At 33.1% G+C, this 18,706-nt stretch overlaps 2 protein-coding genes across 3 annotated transcripts; one reads left to right on the top strand and one right to left on the bottom strand.

Moving 5' to 3' along the window:
• Positions 1–377: 377 nt before the first annotated feature.
• Positions 378–9,652, bottom strand: LOC129900882 (uncharacterized). Of its 2 annotated transcripts, XM_055975961.1 has the most exons (6): positions 9,383–9,652; positions 8,135–8,195; positions 2,929–2,974; positions 2,741–2,847; positions 1,565–1,599; positions 378–759 (listed from the first exon to the last, which is right to left on the bottom strand). In XM_055975961.1, exons 3-6 carry the CDS (start codon positions 2,929–2,931, stop codon positions 692–694), a joined length of 213 nt encoding a protein of 70 aa, XP_055831936.1. In that variant the 5' UTR covers positions 2,932–2,974; positions 8,135–8,195; positions 9,383–9,652; the 3' UTR covers positions 378–691. The 2 variants fall into 2 exon arrangements, with proteins under 2 accessions (XP_055831936.1, XP_055831934.1); XM_055975959.1 differs by lacking the exons at positions 8,135–8,195; positions 9,383–9,652 and adding an exon at positions 6,571–6,802.
• A 4,615-nt stretch (positions 9,653–14,267) lies between these two features.
• Positions 14,268–18,689, top strand: LOC129900800 (probable beta-1,4-xylosyltransferase IRX10L). Its single transcript, XM_055975856.1, has 4 exons — positions 14,268–14,831; positions 16,731–17,119; positions 17,309–17,550; positions 17,890–18,689. The coding sequence occupies exons 1-4, from the start codon at positions 14,726–14,728 to the stop codon at positions 18,401–18,403; spliced, it is 1,251 nt and encodes a 416-aa protein (XP_055831831.1). The 5' UTR covers positions 14,268–14,725; the 3' UTR covers positions 18,404–18,689.
• Positions 18,690–18,706: the final 17 nt, after the last annotated feature.

Below are 18,706 nucleotides of genomic sequence, written 5' to 3'. Positions count from 1 at the left end.
TCTTTTCGTCTTCTAGTAAAAATAATTCATAAAACATTAAAACTTTTTCATGTATTTTTCTTCTTGCAAGATTTATTAAACAAATATAAGAAAATCGAATACATTTATCATACCATGGTAATTTATATTCTTGCAAGATTTGTTAGGAAGCTATATGAATAATTTAAGATCATATAATGTATGGTAGTTTTCTGCTGCAGCTGGCCAGAAGACAAACCGATTAATGCTTGGAATAAGAATGGACCTAAATCTAATCGATTTTGACAATATCTCCCAGCTCAATTATTCATAGTTTTTCTCTTCTATTTTATTATTATTTATTTATTATTTCTATCTTGACGATGGGAGGATCCACTGCTACTTCAAGAAGCTGTAGATGATGCAAATAATGGGACATATGATGCTCATCATTTAAGTAAGTACAAGACAGCATTAGACTTCTTGACACAAAAGGTTTTTCTACTTCCAGTAAAATAATTAGTCTAAAAAAGACACAACAGAGAGTCTAACATTGTCACGATCCAAAATTCCACATGCTAAAACTCAGTTCATGAACGAGAAAGCAGTGTTGATCTCACGTCAAGCTTCTTGTCATCCTTTAATCGAAGAAATCATTTGATGAAAAACAGATTCAACTGCTAATTTAAGCGCAACTGAGAGGTACTTTCATGAATTACAAACAGTTGTTCTCTCAGAAGAAGATTATTGAAACACCCATCGTCAAGCAGCCCACTGCCACCCAAGGACTCAACCGTTCACCTATCCACATTGAAGCACCACAGGCCTTGTCAAATTAATGCATTCTGGTAGACTAAATGGATAAAAGATAAAATTTACTATGGTAGGACGGAAAAGGACATTCACCATATTCTTCCGTCCATTCACCATATTCTAACGTAAGTAATGTGTTTTAGGTTACATGTAATAACAGATTTGACGTACAGGAGAAAATTTTGAGAAGAGCAATTTTTTTCCTCCACTTTGTTGACTTTTGAAAAAGTGAAAAGTGTTGAAAGAATAAGAACTCTAAACAAAACGAGAACCCACAACCAGCAGAAGACAAATAAGTTAAGAGTAAAAGGACGAAGAGCCACCATGAAGATAAATAGGCATATAAGTGATGTTTTTTTGATTGGTTAAATAAGCATTTAAGCAACATGCAATCACACAAGCAGATGAAGCTTCCAGTTACATTAAAAACGGGGAAAGAAAAAGATCATGATATTCCAAAACATTATCAAGTGGTCAAGCAAGAGAGAATTACAAGAATAACTTCCTGACAAGATGATGCCTTATGAGAGGATTACAATGCTTAGGCAGGAAAATGTTATTCATTTTTATTCAAAGTATGATGCCTAAATATCAACCGCATGTCCTCATATCGGCAGTGATTCAGTATTTCATGAACATCCTATTGCGTGGTGTGGTTCACTAGGATACAGGCCAGTAATGGTTTAAGAAAAATGCATGCACTTTTTTTACAGCAAAATAATTTCAATTCTGTAAAAAAGATGAGGAAATTAGTCCAGAAAATTCTTTGCTGCAAGCAAATGAGATAACTTACCTATTCTAGCAGCCTTCCAAAAGAAACCTCGAAACCTGCCAAGTTTACAATCTAGTTAGGATGCAGAGAGACGGGGAAGAAAAATAAAAATAAAAATGAAATGAGACATAAAATAAAGTAACAAGACACAACATTAGGGATAGATGCAATTGGAGAACATATTACAAAACTTTCTTAGCTTCAAAACCTGAAAATTCAAATTTTCAGATAAGCAAAATAGTCGATGCATGCCTGAGATGCCCTCAACTGAAATGACATGTTGAAGCCCATTAAAAGCCAACGAAAAAATGTAGATCCAATTAAAAGTGCCCTTGTAATCTTCTCTCCCAAAACTAGCATTATTTTCAACCACAGTGAGAACATTTCAGATAAGAGTTTCGCATCTTTTGACTTACGAAAGCCATTTTCAAATGAAAAACCATCTACACATGTAGGTGTAACAACTAATTTCCCCAGAGAAATAGGAGTACATCTGGAAGCCTTAAATCCTCATAGCCTCGTAGTACTATATGATGCATAAAGCGGGTTATATGGCTTGTCATAGTGGATATACATAGTTCAGGAGTAAGATGATTGCATGAAGTAAATCATCAGTTTTGAGCCACTCGTACATAGACCATAGTAGAAACTTCATTTTATGGGGTTAAACTTTATGAAAGACAGGATATGAAAAGGGATAAGAATTTGATCTCACAAGGCATGTGCCTCTCTCCTGAATCCCCCTTCTTCTTAAGCTATTTCCTCCATCCTAACCTGTCTCTCTACATACACACACCCCTTTTTTTGTCGTTGCAAAAAACAATGAGGGCAGGCAGTAAAGGAAGAGGGGAGAAGGTGGCGGCCCAGACGGAGGGGTGGAGAGGACTTAAATGCGTCTTTGTGAGAAAACGGAGCCCATACAACAACAAAATGTACCATATTGTAGGTTCACATAGTACCAAGTAACAGTAGAACGGGCTTACCTGAAGTAGCATAAATACAGAAAATACACTACAAAAGATATTCTCCAACCAGGCATCCACACAATAAGGAATTAAAAAACCAATCTTAACCCTTACCAACCAGTTAGAGGAAATAAAGGAGGACATGCTATATGAATTATTAAGAATCAGCATAGGTAACATTGCCAAATTCCCATCGCATAGCTACAACGAACTACTTATAGAGAAGACTTACCCAGTTCTCTGTTCAAGAAGTGCAGGAAAATGCATCTTCACATAAGTGCATGTACAAATCCCTAACAGCACCACTGTCAGAAAGGAGTGGAAATTGAAGAGTGCCGACTGAAAATCACAGCAGAAGAAAATGAGAATCGTACTAGTAAATTCAACAACAAAAATAACAATAATTATAATCAAACTTACCATATCTGAATTTTCCTCTCTTAATCAGTTTTGCCTTCCACCAAGCCTATGCACAGTAAAGAAGCATCTGTCAACTCCTCTCATACTCGCAGAATGTCAAAACATTTAATTGCAATTGAAAAGGTTTGCTATTCCTACTTTGCGTCTTTTGATCAAATGATGAAATGAAATAAGGAAATAATGGATGACCATGAGCACCTTATAACCAGATCAAAACGCAACGGCATTCTCCAACATTAAATTGACACTAGATTCATTAGGTAAATAAACCCTACCAAATTAAAAAAATTTGTAGAAGCACAAATCATTAAGGTTTCATAAGCAATGCTTTTGTATTAAGAACAATCTGAGTCACTATAGTAGCTTTCTGCACTGAGCAAGAACAGTGCTCTTATTTTCTCCTCACGTGTCATCTTCTGAATTTTTCAATCTTCTCTATTATCTTTCGGTATACATTGCCCAAGGTTGGAACTCTTACCAATCTACTCAATGACCTTAAAGAAACATTTAGACCCGAAATGAAAAGCATAAATAGTCAAAAAGAGACTTTGTCATATTTTAAGTTGCAACTGTATTAATATTGCTTTTTCCAAACAGTAATGACACCTTTAACTTTTGCCATTTATCAGGAAAAGAAACATTCCCAACTCCGTGATGTATGATGATGAAGAACCAAGGTTTGTGCCTAGAACCTTCTCTCCCCTTCTCTTTTTTTTTTGGGAGAGAAGACTTTACACTTCACTATTGCATTTACCACTGAAGCTTCATTCTTCAATGTTAATGATCCTATCCAGCTACTACTACACAGAAAATTTCAGCCTTTCTCCAATGGCCTGCCTGTTTAATACCTCAACTTTGGGTTATAGATAACCCGTATTAATCAGTGGTTAAGACTTAAGACATCATTTACTATTCCAATCTCTAAGATGCCCCAATGTCTGTCTTCTGCAACATCTTTCATTACAATGCTCTACAATTTAATAAATTACCAGAGTCTAGATGTTCAATAGCATATACCACCATAGGGATGGCAACAACAACAACCCAGTGAAATTTCACAACGTGGGGTATGGGGAGGGTAAAGTGTACGCAAACCTGACTCCTACCAAAGTAGAATGGTTGTTTCCGAAAGACCCTCGGCTCAATAAAAGCATAAAACCATAAAGAGGTTAGATAAGGCATCTATGAGAAAGCAAATACGAGAACCACAGGGATAAAATAGAGTAATCAAAGTACAGAAAGTAATAGATAATAACAGAAATCAGAGCACAAGAAATTATAGTGTGCTAATGCGCCTACTAATAAGGAGGAATAACGAGACTATGTACTAGCCTTCTACCCTAATGTGAGTCCTCCACACCCTCCTATCTAGGGTCATATCCTCGGTAAGATGTAATTGCACCATGTCCTGTCTAATCACCTCTCCTCAATATTTATTCGGCCTACCCCTACCTCTCCTGAAACCATCCATGGCCAACCTCTCACACCTCCGCACTGGGGCATCTGTGTCTCTCCTCTTCACATGCCCAAACCATCTCAGTCGCATTTCCCGCATCTTGTCTTCCACCGAGGTCACTCCTACCTTATCCCGAATAGCTTCGTTTCTAATTCTGTCGCTCCTGATATGCCCACACATCCATCTCAACATTCTCATCTCGGCAACTTTCATCTTTTGAATGTGAGAGATCTTAACCGGCCAATACTCCGCCCCATATTAACATAGCCGGTCTAACCACCACTTTGTAGAACTTGCCCTTAAGTTGTGGTGACACCTTCTTGTCACATAGCACACCGGAAGCAAGCCTCCATTTCATCCATCCTGCCCCAATACGGTGTGTGACATCATCGTCAATCTCTCCGCTGCCTTGCATGATAGACCCAAGGTACTTGAAACTACTTTTCTTTTGGATGGCCTGGTCACCAAGCCTAACTTCTGCGCCAACCTCCTGAGGTGTCTCATTGAATTTGCACTCTAAGTACTTTGTCTTGGTTCTACTCAGCTTAAACCCTTTAGACTCCAAGGTATGTCTTCAATCCTCCATCTTAGCGTTAACTCCACTACGAGTCTCATTGATCAAGACTATGTCGTCCGCGAAAAGCATACACCATGGCACCTCACCTTGAATTCGTCGCGTCAATCCATCCATCACCAGGGCAAATAAAAACGGACTGAGAGCTGATCCTTGATGCAACCCCATCCCCATAGAAAAGTGCTCTAGGTCCCCTCCTACTGTCCTTACCCTGGTTTTGGCACCTTCATACATGTCCTTGATCACCCAAAACAGGTACACCTTTAGCCTCCAGACATCTCTATAGTATCTCTCGTGGGACTTTATCGTAAGCCTTTTCTAGGTCGATGAATACCATATGCAAGTCTCTCTTCCTCTCACTATACTGCTCGACCAGTCTCCTCATAAGATAGATGGCTTCTGTAGTTGATCGTCCTGACATAAATTCGAACTGGTTTTCTGAAATAGACACACCTCTCCTGACCCTCATCTCCACCACTCTTTCTCACACTTTCATAGTATGGCTTAGACACCAGGACTGTCTTTGTTCTATAATGTTGTCGGGTACTCAGCTATGATTATGCAAAACTTACAATATATAAGCTCCTTTGACCACACAATACTTTAAATTTACATGTCCCGATTGAAGCCACATCCCCAAAATTTCATTAAACTTGAATGATATATAATCTTCATATAGTATTCTAGGCTCTGAAGGGGAGCCTTGGAGTAACTGGTAAAGTTGTTGCCATGTGATCAGGAAGTCACGGGTTCAAGCCTTGGAAACAGCCTCTGGCAGAAATGCAAAGTAAGGCTGCGTACAATAGACCCTTGTGGTCAGCCCCTTCCCCAGACCCCGCGCATAGCGGGAGCTTTAGTGCACCGGACTGCCCTATAGTCTTCTAGGCTCTAACTAGAAAAACTTTCAAATTCCACATTTGTACTTTTGACAGATAATATTAACTCCCAATACCAGATTATTTCATAACTTAAAGCATATAAAAGGACATAGAACTTGATATCATATAAATATTAACATTAAGCAGCTAAAAGCAACAAGAAAATGGATCATCAACAAAGTCTATCAGAGCCCAACATGAAGCACAGTTACCAAAAGTTCTGAATACTTGTATAAACCAAACGAACTTAAGAAGTACCAATATTAACTATATTCTGGACAGACATTACATCTAGGATTCTAAATATCGGAAAACTTGAACTCGTGATTTAATCTTTTGTATATCCACGGATTGCAGAGCATTAAGCTGACTGCAATTATTCAGTTCATCAAGCCAAAGCAGAAGGAATTGCGTGCTTTTTTACTGGATGTATTATGTTTAAAGAAACTAAAAAGTCCAAACCCTAACCACTGACTTTAACCCACCCACTCTTCTAACAGGCCAAATTCAACTGTTCAAACCAGAATTTCTCCTTCTTCTTTTTTTCCTCAATAAACCAAAATTTCTCCTTTTCAAGAACCTGCCCTTTTGCTTAGAAAGGATTTTTTGTAAAAACCCGAACTTTACATCTATTACAAAGAGGCAATCGTTGTATATAAGACAGTTTAAAATCTGTAATAACAAAAATAATGAAAAGGGTATGAAACAAACAGCAGAAGGGGATTGTGGATCACCTTAAATCAAGAGCCTAAGAACGAAATTGCAGTGACTATATGAAAATGAGGATTTCAGAACAGTATCTGATCTCCAGAACCAATCAGTTAGTCTCCGATCTCGGAAAACACAGCAATTCGACTAAGTCGCCTCTCGATAATTAAAGAAGCTTAATTAAGAATCTATGAATCGGAAGGCTGAAGAAAAAGGAATGGGAACCGATTGTGTTGAACTATTTGAGAAAAAACCAACAGGGGAAACCAAAAAGGAAATTATGAGCCCGTGTGGATGGGCTTTAAGTTGGTCAAAACCAACTTAAAGCCCCTTTTTAGCTTTTGGACGTGTTTGTCTAATGCTAACTTTAAGCCATAAAGTTCTTAAAGTCAGTCAAAAATGAAAAGTTAGGATTCCTAACCCTTTTTTCTCTAAGTGCTTAAAGCCATTTTCTTTGACCAAGAAAATTACTTTTATATCCCTTATATTTTAACTAAATTTTCAAATTACTCTTTTTATTCTTTTAACCCTAAAATTCACATTATTTTCCTCATTTCTTCCGCATAAGCACTTTTATCCAAACACTCAACTGTTTATTTATAAAAATCACTTTTAGCACTTCAAAGTTCTAAAAGCACTTCATACATAAAAGTTACTTTTTTTAAGCTCATCCAAACGGGCTCTATGTATATACCACTGAAATTTCATAAGAGCCTGTTTGGAAAGCACCACCCAGTTAATCAGATTTAGTGTTATTGAATGTAATTACAATGTCTAATATATTTAGTTGATCATGTAATTACTTAGGGTCTGTTTGGAAAGTTACCTGGTAATTGGAATTGATATAATTATTAGGATAGTAATTACCAGCGTAGTAATTACGATGACCTATTTATTTGCCACAGTGTAATTACAATTGTACTGTTCACAAGTGTAATTATAACGTTATATTAAATTTTAAAAATAAAAGTTAATCATCTAAACTTAAAATTTATATTAGAAAAATAAGGGCCTTTATAAATGATATTAAATTAAATATTAATTAATAAACATATGCTCTTAACTAATATTCTAAAAAATAATTTATTTATATTTTTTAAATTAGTATATTTTAATTAATTTAATCAAAAAAACTAAAAGTATAAGATTTTTATGAACATCATGAAATGTATGTTTGACAAAAATGTTAATAACATAATGTCACGACCCAATTTAGAATCATGACCGGCGCTAAGGGGAAGAATCCCAAAGCAAGCCTTACCAAAAATTCTACAGAAAATCGAGCAGAGTTTTATCTGTTTTTGGGCCTATCTTGAATTTTTCTTGTCTCAAAAATCAACCACACCTAACAATAACACTAAAATAAGGCATCATATCCATCAATAAATCAACCGCTACGCAGTAATACCAATTCATCTCTAAATACAAAAAATAAGTTTAACACTAGTCACATGACTGTAATACGAATGAATAATCATGACTCTACTGGAGAAAGGACAAATGGAGCGACTCTAAGAGTTTTTTTAAAAAAAGAAAAGGAACCAAAATGATCCAATAACTTCTTGTCACGCGAAGCAAAGCGAGGCTCACCAGATACTATCAAATCGTGCTCTCTAGTTGATGGAATCCTCACCAATGCCACCTGAGTTCTCTGTAAAAATATTTAGCGGGGGTGAGATGCTAGCTCAGTGAGTAATAACACTTAATCACAACCGTTTTAATGAGGGACAAGTCAGAAAACATACTAGTATGATAATCAAAATCATGTAATAAATGCCTTATCAGAAAAAACAGTAATAATAAACAGTGCTTTATGTGTCATATAAACAAAAATTTTAGTTTAACCATTTAGAAATAAACTCGGTAAGCACTTTCATATCAAATCTTATATTTGAGAGGTTTTCAAGGATGAATCATGTAATCGTTGTGGCCCCTCATAAAGGAGTTAAATATTCATATCGGTAGATCCCTTCTCGAGGGATATCGGTAACGATATGCTAGTTCTACCTTCCACTAGCGAGGGCTATATCGATAATCTGTAAATATAAGGTGCACCAGGTCTAATGAACCTGCCGTTAGCTACGAGATCCATCTAGGTCTACTTCCACTTATACTTTTCTTTATAACTAGTAGAAGCATTTTTCAAATATTACAAGACATTCAATTTCTTATCAAATCACATTATATAAAACTTAAACCATAAAAGAAACATATATCAAGATACGTACTTTCAAGTAAATAACAAAGCTTTTTCATAATGGTAAATCATATTTCAATTAACAATAAACAAATCATAAGTGAGAGCATCGCACATAGCCGTTTCAATATCATATTAAGTAAAAGACTTGTCCCATATGCAAGTTCAAAACATTCAGTGACACATTCACTTCATAAACTTTGTATAAATCATGAGAGTTATAAAAATGCAAATTGTGGTAAGATTACTACTCATAGTATTCGTGCCGAAATACCAAGCTCTTCACTCGAGTAGTCCGTATGAATTTCTTCGGTCACACTATAAACATATTCATAGAAATTTCGTGTTAACTTCTTTGTTGGGGCTATTTTATGCTAAATTTAGAATACCCAACCCCTTATGAACTTCCTGTTTGCCCAACAATTTGATGCATCATATAAATCCAAAACATGAATAAGTTAGTTGGAGCAATAAGCATAGACTTCGTCTAATTTATCCTCCTTATTCATCTACTTCTGTATCCGAAACTACACCTCATTGTCCAAACTTGTCTCTAGTAATTAAATTTTGATACCCAAAGTAAATTACCTATACTAAGAGTCTTGGCAAAGCTCTAGTTGAAGGAAAGAACAAAGATTTACCTCAATCTGATAACAAAATTTCTCATAAACTTCTTTCTCCTCCTACGCCCTTCACAGCTTCACCCTTCCGCTCCTTCTTCTCTTCCTTGTCCCCTCGCTGGAATAACCACGCAGCAATTTAGTTCCCTCTTCTTTCTTTTTTTTCTTGTTGCTGTGCAGAATCTCTGCTTTTTTGGGGGGAGTTGCAGGAGTCTTTTGCCCTGATTTTCTCTTCCTTTTTTTTCCTTTGCAGATGGTCACGCACTCTGGGCTTTAGCCCTTTTGACTATGATGTCCTTTTTTCTTTTTCTTTTAGTGACTTGGAAAGAAAAATATATAAATTATTTTTCGTAGTCTAATTCTTTTTAATTATTTAAAGGTCCTATATTTAATATGGGTATTACACATAAATATATTGTCATAAAATTATTAAAATATTTGACAAAAAAAATAATTTATCAAGTTTGACTATAAAATAAATGGATTGAAATGTAAAATATCAAATCACTATTACTAAAACAAATTAATATGACAAAAAATTTAACATAATACTCTTATATCAAATTTTAACACAACGTACATAAATATGATTTTAAAAATTAGAATACTGACAAAATTATGCAAATTAAAAAATAGAATAATAAATAAATAAATAATATGAAAATTTGCATGGAATCACGTAAAAAAGTAAAGGTTGGGAATGAGAAAGAAATGAAATATAAATAATAAAAAAATAAAAAATATATATTTTTAAAAACTATTAGAATAATAAAAATATTTTTAAAAAAATAAATTAAAATGAAAAATAATAAATATAAATAAAAGAAGAATTTTAAAAAGTTACATGTAATTATAGTGTAATTACTCTAATTCCTTACCTTCCCTTAGGAATTGAAGAGTGTAATTGCTCCCCTTCAATTACACTCAATTCTTCTCTTACCAAGTAATTACTTGGTCTGCCAAATATGCCAAAGAGTATAACTACACTCAATTATGCCAAAACCTAACTATATGGTGTCTTTCCAAACATGCACTTAGTTAGCAGATAATTGTGTATAATTGGTAAGGGGTAATTACACTCTACAATTTTTCATACAGAGGCCGTGAATTAGTGTAATTATATAGTGTAATTACAAGCAGATTACTTTTTAATTTTTTTCTTTTATTTCTATTTTTATTTTTTTATTTTTATTATTATTTTATTAATATTTTTTAAATTCTTATTATTTTTATTATTCTAATATTTTATTAAAATATATTTTTATTATTTAAATTCCATGCAATTTTTCTTATTACTTTTTTTTTTAATTTTATGTTTTATTTTCATTAGCACAACTTTGCTAATATTTGAATTTTTAAATTAAAGTAGAAATCATTATTGAATAAAGTCACAGATTTACGTTTTTTTTTTCTTTTAAATCATATTTATGTACATTATGTTGAAATTTGATATAAGAGTAGTATTGTGTTTAAAATTTTATTTTGAATTTAAAACTTATGTTATATTTTCAATTTTATTTATTTTAGTCGTATTGACTTAATATTTCACATTGTAAGCCATTTCTTTTTTTGATTAGACTTGATAGTTCATATTTTTGTCAAATGTTTTGATAATTTTATGACATTATATTTATAGTATTAATATTTTTGTCAAACATGCATTTCATGATGCTCAAAGAAATCTTGTATTTTTAGTTTCTATGATTAATTAATTAAAATATACTAATTTTAAAAAATACAAATCAATTATTTTTTTATAATATTAGTAAGAATGTATGTTTATTAACTAATATATTTTCAAAAGACAATATATATCTTAAATATATAATTTGACATCATTTATTGTCTAACATAAAATTTAAGTTTAGATAATTAACTTTTATTTTTAAAATTTAATATAACTTCGTAATTACACTTGTGCAACCAAACATTACAATTATAATTACATTGTGACAAATAAGCAGGTCATCGTAATTATTAGGTTGTGTAATTACTACCCTAATAATTACATTAATTCCAATTACCAGGTGGCTTTTCAAATAGACCCTGAGTAGGGTTTGAGGAGAAAAAGTCTACGCAGACCTTATCACTACGTTATGGAGATAGAGAGGTTGTGTTTTGTTAAAAAATAATTTATTAATAATAATTATTATTATTATTGACTAATGGATTTATAAAATATGTGTATTTAAAAATTTATAATTGCATATATTTATTTATACAAGAAATAGAAAGATATGCAATTTATCAATGTGGCGCCTTAAGATTTTTCGCTATTGATTTGTTGATTTGATAAGATTGTATACAAATTAGAATTAGAGAAATTATGATAATTTTCATAACTTGTGAGATTTTTCATGTTTATGAGGAAAAAACAATTTAAGAAATTCATATTTCATGTCCAAACAAAACTTCAACTTCAAACCAATCTGATTTCATATTGTGATTTAGATCGCATGTTCAAACGAGCCTTAAAAGAGCCACATTAGATCTTGATCAGTATATGTATTTTCTGGCCAAATCAATATTTTAGTCACTTACTTTCACATCTATTTTACTTGTCTATATTTTTTCTTTTCTTTTTTTACATTATTTAAGAAAATATTAACTAAAAAGATAATTTAATTAGTATTTTTCTTCATCACATCAATCTCTCTTTATATTTATTGAGTAAAAATAAAGATGAAAATAAATAATTAATTATATTTTTATTTTTATTTTAAACCAACAATTTTCAATAAGCACAAATTAAAAAGACCAAACTAAGTTTTAAATGACTTTGATAGAGAAAAATAAAAAGAACAAGGCTTTCCATTCATACTCGGAGAAAGAAAGCAAACTATTAAATCTAACCATTCAAAATTGTTTGCACTAGTTTCATGTATTCTTAATTAAAGTTTTTGGGTTCGGATTATTTTGAGTACGAAGTTGTTATTGTTGGAGAGCACTTTACTCTCAACGTGGGATTTTTTGATACAAATACAATTTTAATAGGACTCTAATACGGATGATAAACCCCCCAAAAATAAAATATGGGGCTACAACATCCATGTTCTTCTACTCATTATCATTACTCTAAGGGATCATTTGGTGGAATGCATTGAAAAGACAATGCATACATTTAATTTGATGTATTACTAATACTTTGTTTGATATAATTTTCAATTTATGTAAGCATTAGTTATACACACTATTTATGTATTGTGCTTTTATAACTAATAAGTACATGTAAATCATGGTATTAATGCATGCATTAGCATGTTTAAATACACAATTGCCCCTCAAACTTTTTGCACATTCTTTTCACCGTATTTGTGAAAGGTATTTTTGTAAATATTTTTTTGTACAAATTATGTAATGCATGCTCTTTTTAATATACCAAATCAAAACAGTGCATAAAGAATAGTCTTGGCATAACTAATATCAACATTTTTAATGTTAACATTACTAAATAAGTTGTATTCAATATTATTCTTACACACTCTACCAAACGATCCCCTAAATGATGAAGATTTTATCAATTACGGATTAGTATTGAGTTATTTGCCTAAAGGAATGGAAAAATTACGAATAATCAAATAATAATATAATATTTGCCTAACATAACACGTTGGAATTATTTAGTGATCTTTTTTACCCTAGAACATGAATGTTACACCAACTTAATTTAGTAAAATAAACTCATTCATTTGGTAATTACATAAGAAATTATTGCAAGAAAATTAGTACAAGTCATATAACCACATTTTGAAAGAAACTGAATGTTTCTACGTTCTCTGCACACACCACTCTATCTTTATGCAAATAGTTGATTATAATTCAACTCTTACTAATTCGAATATTTATTTCAACTCCCAAGATATAGTACATGATAAGAAAAATTCACATTTCTATTTTTATGTAGAAATGATATATTATGTCTGCTTATTTATTGAATAGAAGAAAATGACCTTTTCAATTTTTTTTTTTTTAAAAGTAAAGATCTTTTATAAAAAAGACATACAGTTAAAAACAAATTTATAAAGAATTACAAAACAATTTATCTCAAAAAATGATTTAAAAAGTAATTAAGTATGTTTTTAAAAAATCAGGATAAAAATATTATGTCTCGACAAAACAACTGTCCTATAGAAGTAAATATGCTTAATGCATAATAATCGATTTACAAAGCAAGCTTAGCCCACATTTTCTAACTAAACAAGAAACTACATCAACATCTAAACGCAACCCATCTCATTAATCATATTTGCTTATTTTTCTTTATGATATTTTGTAATTTTTTCGAGAAGCGAATCAATAATTTACGATCTTAGGTTGCATCTACTATTTTTTTATGATAATAAATGAGTTTAATACAAATATATGGAAGCTATTAATTCTATTTTATTGCCACTTGAATAAAATCTAGAAACTAAAAATAGTCAAAATTAAAGAGTTAGTAGTAACTAGTCATTTATTATCAGTAAGATGTTTAGACATTAAGAAGGAATGACGTTTTTAAAGGCGAAAGACCATGTGTAATCCATAAAATTCCAGTTGTAAAATTGTATTTCAATTTTCTAACTAGTTTGTATATTTTTTAATTTTTCAAATTTAGCAAACAAAAAAATAATCAGAACAAGATTGGTAATTAAGGACTCCATTGAAAGAATTTATAACAAAACAACTCAATGAGTCATTGGAGTAAGGTCTGAGTATACGTCATTCTTTTTTTGTAAGGGTGGATTTAGAATATCGAGTGCAATTTTTTAAAAACTCAATAACTTTTGCATGTATTTTATATTTATATTGAGAAATTCATTCAATATTTTTTTTAAAAATAGAAACTGAGTAACAAACTAAACTTTTGATATAGCAATAAAAAAAAATGAAATTTGCAGGTTTATCTATAATAATAGACCTTCCTTTGTACACAATTCCAGTGCACCAGTACTTGTACCTGATACATCCAATATAATATTGCCAACTTTTTCAAGAAAGTATTTTTAGCAGTTGCTTGAAAATTGACATCCAAACCAAATCCCCCCCTTTTCTCCTTCCTCTCTGTTTCTTGAAGCAAATTCTTACAAATCCCATTTCACTTTCAATCTTTGTTCTTCTCACTGTATACAAGAATCACCAAGATTTCATTTTTTTTCTATTTTCTTAGCTGTCTTTGAAAGAACCCCAGTAGCAAAGAAAATACTACCAACAACTACCCCAGCTAATGACATTCTAACTGTTGATTCCTCCTACCCATTATATTAATAACAAATTTCCAAACTTTCTTTTGTTATTGGGGCATACCCATTAAAGCTCTGATCTTTTTTGTTTGTTTTGAGTCAAATTAGAGTTATTGTTTTCTGTACAGGGAGATAACAGAAAATGAGGAGTTGGACTAGGGGCTTTTTTGTTCTTCTTTATCTTGTTTTCTTGTTGAAAATTGAAGGCTTGAAATTTCATAGGTCTGAACATACTGAGAGAATATCAGGTACATTTTCTTTTGGGTGTTAATTGTTATGGTTTAGCTTGGAATTATGTGTAATTTTATGTCTTACTGAGATGGGAATACTTTTTGAGCTGGGGCTCTATCGAAAACAACATCTATATGTTGCTTCTGCGTACATCTTACCTTCTCCAGAATCCTTTTGTGGGATTACATTGGATATGTTGTTGTTGTTGTTAATGAGATGGGAATACTTGTTTGTTATAGTAAATTAGGTTTTCTGATATTGGGTACTTGTATGAATTTCCTTTTTGTTTTCAATAAGTATGTCCAGATTCAGCTGGTTCCTGCTCTGAAATGGATGTGTTTGGGGAAACTTAGGCAATATAGGAGGTTGCAAGTATCTGGTCTTAGAGGCACTACTGAAAATTCATGTTAGTGAGATTGACAATATTTGCTCTGAAATGGCTGTGTTTGGGGAAACTTAGGTAATATAGGAGGTTGCAAGTATCTGGTCTTAGAGGTACTAATGAAAATTCATGTTAGTGAGATTGACAATATTAGTTTTGATTTCTACGTAAGGCTTTTGTTTAAAGGCTCCAACATTATTGACGACTTCAGCTGGCTTCATTAAAGAATTCTAAGTTCTATAGGGATATAGTAGTGGTTAACCTGTAAGATCATTCCTATGAGGAATGGCATTCTTGATTGTGTTGTTTGTTTCCTTTGGTTAACCTCCAAATGCATGTTGAAATGAAATAGTCTGGTAATGGCTGGTATTGTTACTAACTGCTTGAATAATGGCATTGTCTGCATAATTGATGTGCTTTTGGCCACCAAGGTTGAGTATCCTACTTTGATGATGTTCATTCTGTTTGTTAGATTCATAATCTGTAGGTGGGATAAAATTTGTACTGTTTTTAAATCCTGACTGTGATATATGTTGCTTTTGCAAGTATGTGTTAGACAAACCTTGGGATTTGATTAGCGAGAATGCAGGTTAAAATAAGGTGTAGATGAATGGGCTTTAGGTAGCAAGATTAATAATCTATCTGATGTTAGTTTGAGCAATTCTTGATCCTGGAGCATCATTGGTTAATGCTTAGAAGACAATTTAGTTCCAGATCTGGTTAAGATTGATAAAAAAAACAACTGAAATGGAAAGAGATGGATTCAAATCCTAGTAGAGACAAAAACGCTACGTAATTTCTTTATATAAAGCCTTGGTGACAAAGTTATCTAGTACCTGTGGCGGTGGGAGGTAGTAGGTATCTGGAGGTATAGTCGAGGTGCGTGCGAGCTAGTCTAGATGCCACCATCATTAAAAAATATCAATTATAGCAACCGTGGTCACCTTAGAGCTAACCTTGAATAAAAATGAGGTATTTGTTTTCTTAAAACCTTCACCGGTCAAAATTTGGTAGTAGGGAGAAGTTATTTCATATGTACTAGGTGTATGGTTTTCTGCATTTGTTTTTTTTTTGCTAAATGAATTACTTGATTGAAGACTTTTTGTAGGCTGGATGTTTTAAGGTTTGTCATAATTTTCCAAGGGTTGTTTTGAGACTCCCAATAGAACAGATTGGTTCTTCATACATGTATGTCAGTGGAAGTCGAATATAAATGAATGTTGCTGCATCAGATATAAATTTTGGTGAATAATTTTATTGTTGTAGCTAACACCACAGAACCATTGTTGTGATAAATAAGGAGTATAATTTTTACCTTATCCAAAAAACGAAAAACAAAGAAGAGTCTGTTTTTAACCAACTAAGTATGTTCACCTGTAATATCAAGTATGTTATCAAAAATATAATCAAATTCTTAGGAGCAAATAAACATCATCTTTTAACTTGTTAAATGGTTCAGCGTATAATGATATGGATACTTTCTTAGAACACTAAGTATTAACTTCTTTGTTTTCCTTCTATTTCCAAAATTTAGGAAGTGCTGGTGATGTCTTGGAAGATAATCCAGTTGGGAGATTAAAAGTTTTTGTGTATGAGCTTCCCAGCAAATACAACAAGAAAATTCTGCAGAAAGACCAGCGATGCCTCAACCACATGTTTGCTGCTGAAATCTTTATGCATCGTTTCCTATTATCTAGCGCTGTTCGAACCTTTAATCCCGAGGAAGCAGATTGGTTCTACACCCCTGTTTACAGTACTTGTGACCTGACACCGAATGGCCTTCCTTTACCCTTCAAGTCACCTCGTATGATGAGGAGTGCAATACAACTTATTTCTTCTAACTGGCCTTACTGGAATAGGACAGAAGGAGCTGATCACTTCTTCATTGTGCCACATGATTTTGGTGCTTGTTTCCACTATCAAGTGAGAATCTCTCTCTATCTATCTGTCATACACACACTCACATAATTGGAGAGAATCCACGGAAAGGTTACCAACAAATTTCCCTTAGGTTCATGATTATCGGTTTTGTCATTTTCAACTGTAGCTTTCAGTTATTACTTTCAAGGGTGGTAAATATATTTTGGTTACACTGGGTTTGTGCAATTGCAGGAAGAAAAAGCTATTGAGAGGGGAATTCTTCCATTGCTCCAACGTGCTACCTTGGTTCAAACTTTTGGACAACGAAATCATGTTTGTTTGAAGGATGGCTCAATAACAATTCCTCCATATGCTCCCCCACAGAAAATGCAGTCCCACTTAATCCCTCCAGATACTCCCCGTTCTATCTTTGTTTATTTCCGAGGCTTGTTTTATGATGTTGGAAATGACCCAGAAGGTGGTTACTATGCGAGGTATAACTAAGGCTCGAACCTATGAATAAATCACATTCAATTGTTTTCTTTACACTTAAATAGCTATGTACTTATCAAAAGGCCCTAGTATTCTTCACTAAGTTAATTAATCTGTGAAGTTAAATACAGAGTTATCAGGATCTAGAATTGATGCTCAGTTAATTGATTTATTGATTGTGATTCTGGGATTATAGAGTTCCGCTTTTCCCTGAAAAGATGGATGAAGATGTTTAAATAAATGATGACCGTAGAAGTTGACAAAAAATATTCTCATTTGGTTTACTGATCTCCGAGACATGGAAAGACAAAATAACTAACGATGATTATTTCTCACTTCAGAGGTGCCCGAGCAGCAGTGTGGGAGAACTTTAAAAACAATGCTCTCTTTGATATCTCTACTGAGCATCCAACTACTTACTATGAAGACATGCAGCGAGCTATCTTTTGCTTGTGCCCCCTAGGATGGGCACCATGGAGTCCGAGATTGGTTGAAGCAGTTATATTTGGATGCATCCCTGTTATTATAGCAGATGACATTGTCTTGCCATTTGCTGATGCAATCCCTTGGGAAGATATAGGCGTGTTTGTAGCAGAGAAAGATGTTCCAAATCTGGACACCATTCTCACTTCTATTCGACCAGAAGAAATATTGAGGAAGCAGAGACTGCTTGCCAACCCTTCAATGAAGCAGGCAATGTTATTTCCAACACCTGCTCAATCAGGTGATGCTTTCCATCAGATCTTGAATGGACTTGCACGTAAACTTCCACATGACAAGAGCACTTTCTTGAAGCCCGGGGAGAAGTTCTTAAACTGGACGGTTGGTCCAGTTGGTGACCTCAAACCTTGGTAGAAGCTGGCTCTTGGCGATGATTTCACTCTTTTGTTTGGCGTCAAAGCCCTCTTCTGTGCCAAAATTTGCTTAATTCATCTGAGTTGTAAATTTTAACCATGTAGTTTTGGAAGTCTCCACGTTCATTTTTGGATCGGTAGGGTTCTGCATTAAAGATATGGGTATGTTCACTTCCCTAATCGCATCCTTATTATACTAGGATGGTATCAGATATTTCTTTCAGTTTTTGTATTGCTTCAACATACAAGGTTACTTCAGCATTAAAGCATTCTTAGTTAAAAGGTTATGTTGATCCATGCTTTC

The sequence above is a fragment of the Solanum dulcamara genome, chromosome 8, assembly GCF_947179165.1.
Source record: "Solanum dulcamara chromosome 8, daSolDulc1.2, whole genome shotgun sequence".
Classification (NCBI taxonomy): domain Eukaryota; kingdom Viridiplantae; phylum Streptophyta; class Magnoliopsida; order Solanales; family Solanaceae; genus Solanum; species Solanum dulcamara.
The sequence above is the reverse complement of the archived record's forward strand: the minus strand, read 5'-3'. Positions and strand labels throughout refer to the sequence as shown.

Excerpts from the sequence above, each read along its gene's own strand:
- LOC129900882 (XM_055975961.1), bottom strand. Across the intron at positions 1,600-2,740 it reads CTTCTTGAACAGAGAACTGG|GTTTCGAGGTTTCTTTTGGA; the intron begins GTAAGTCTTCTC and ends TAAACTTGGCAG. Across the intron at positions 760-1,564 it reads TTGGAAGGCTGCTAGAATAG|GTGAACGGTTGAGTCCTTGG; the intron begins GTAAGTTATCTC and ends CAATGTGGATAG.
- LOC129900800 (XM_055975856.1), top strand. The coding sequence starts at position 14,726 with ATGAGGAGTTGGACTAGGGGCTTTTTTGTTCTTCTTTATCTTGTTTTC. Across the intron at positions 14,832-16,730 it reads ACATACTGAGAGAATATCAG|GAAGTGCTGGTGATGTCTTG; the intron begins GTACATTTTCTT and ends TCCAAAATTTAG. Across the intron at positions 17,551-17,889 it reads GAAGGTGGTTACTATGCGAG|AGGTGCCCGAGCAGCAGTGT; the intron begins GTATAACTAAGG and ends TTCTCACTTCAG.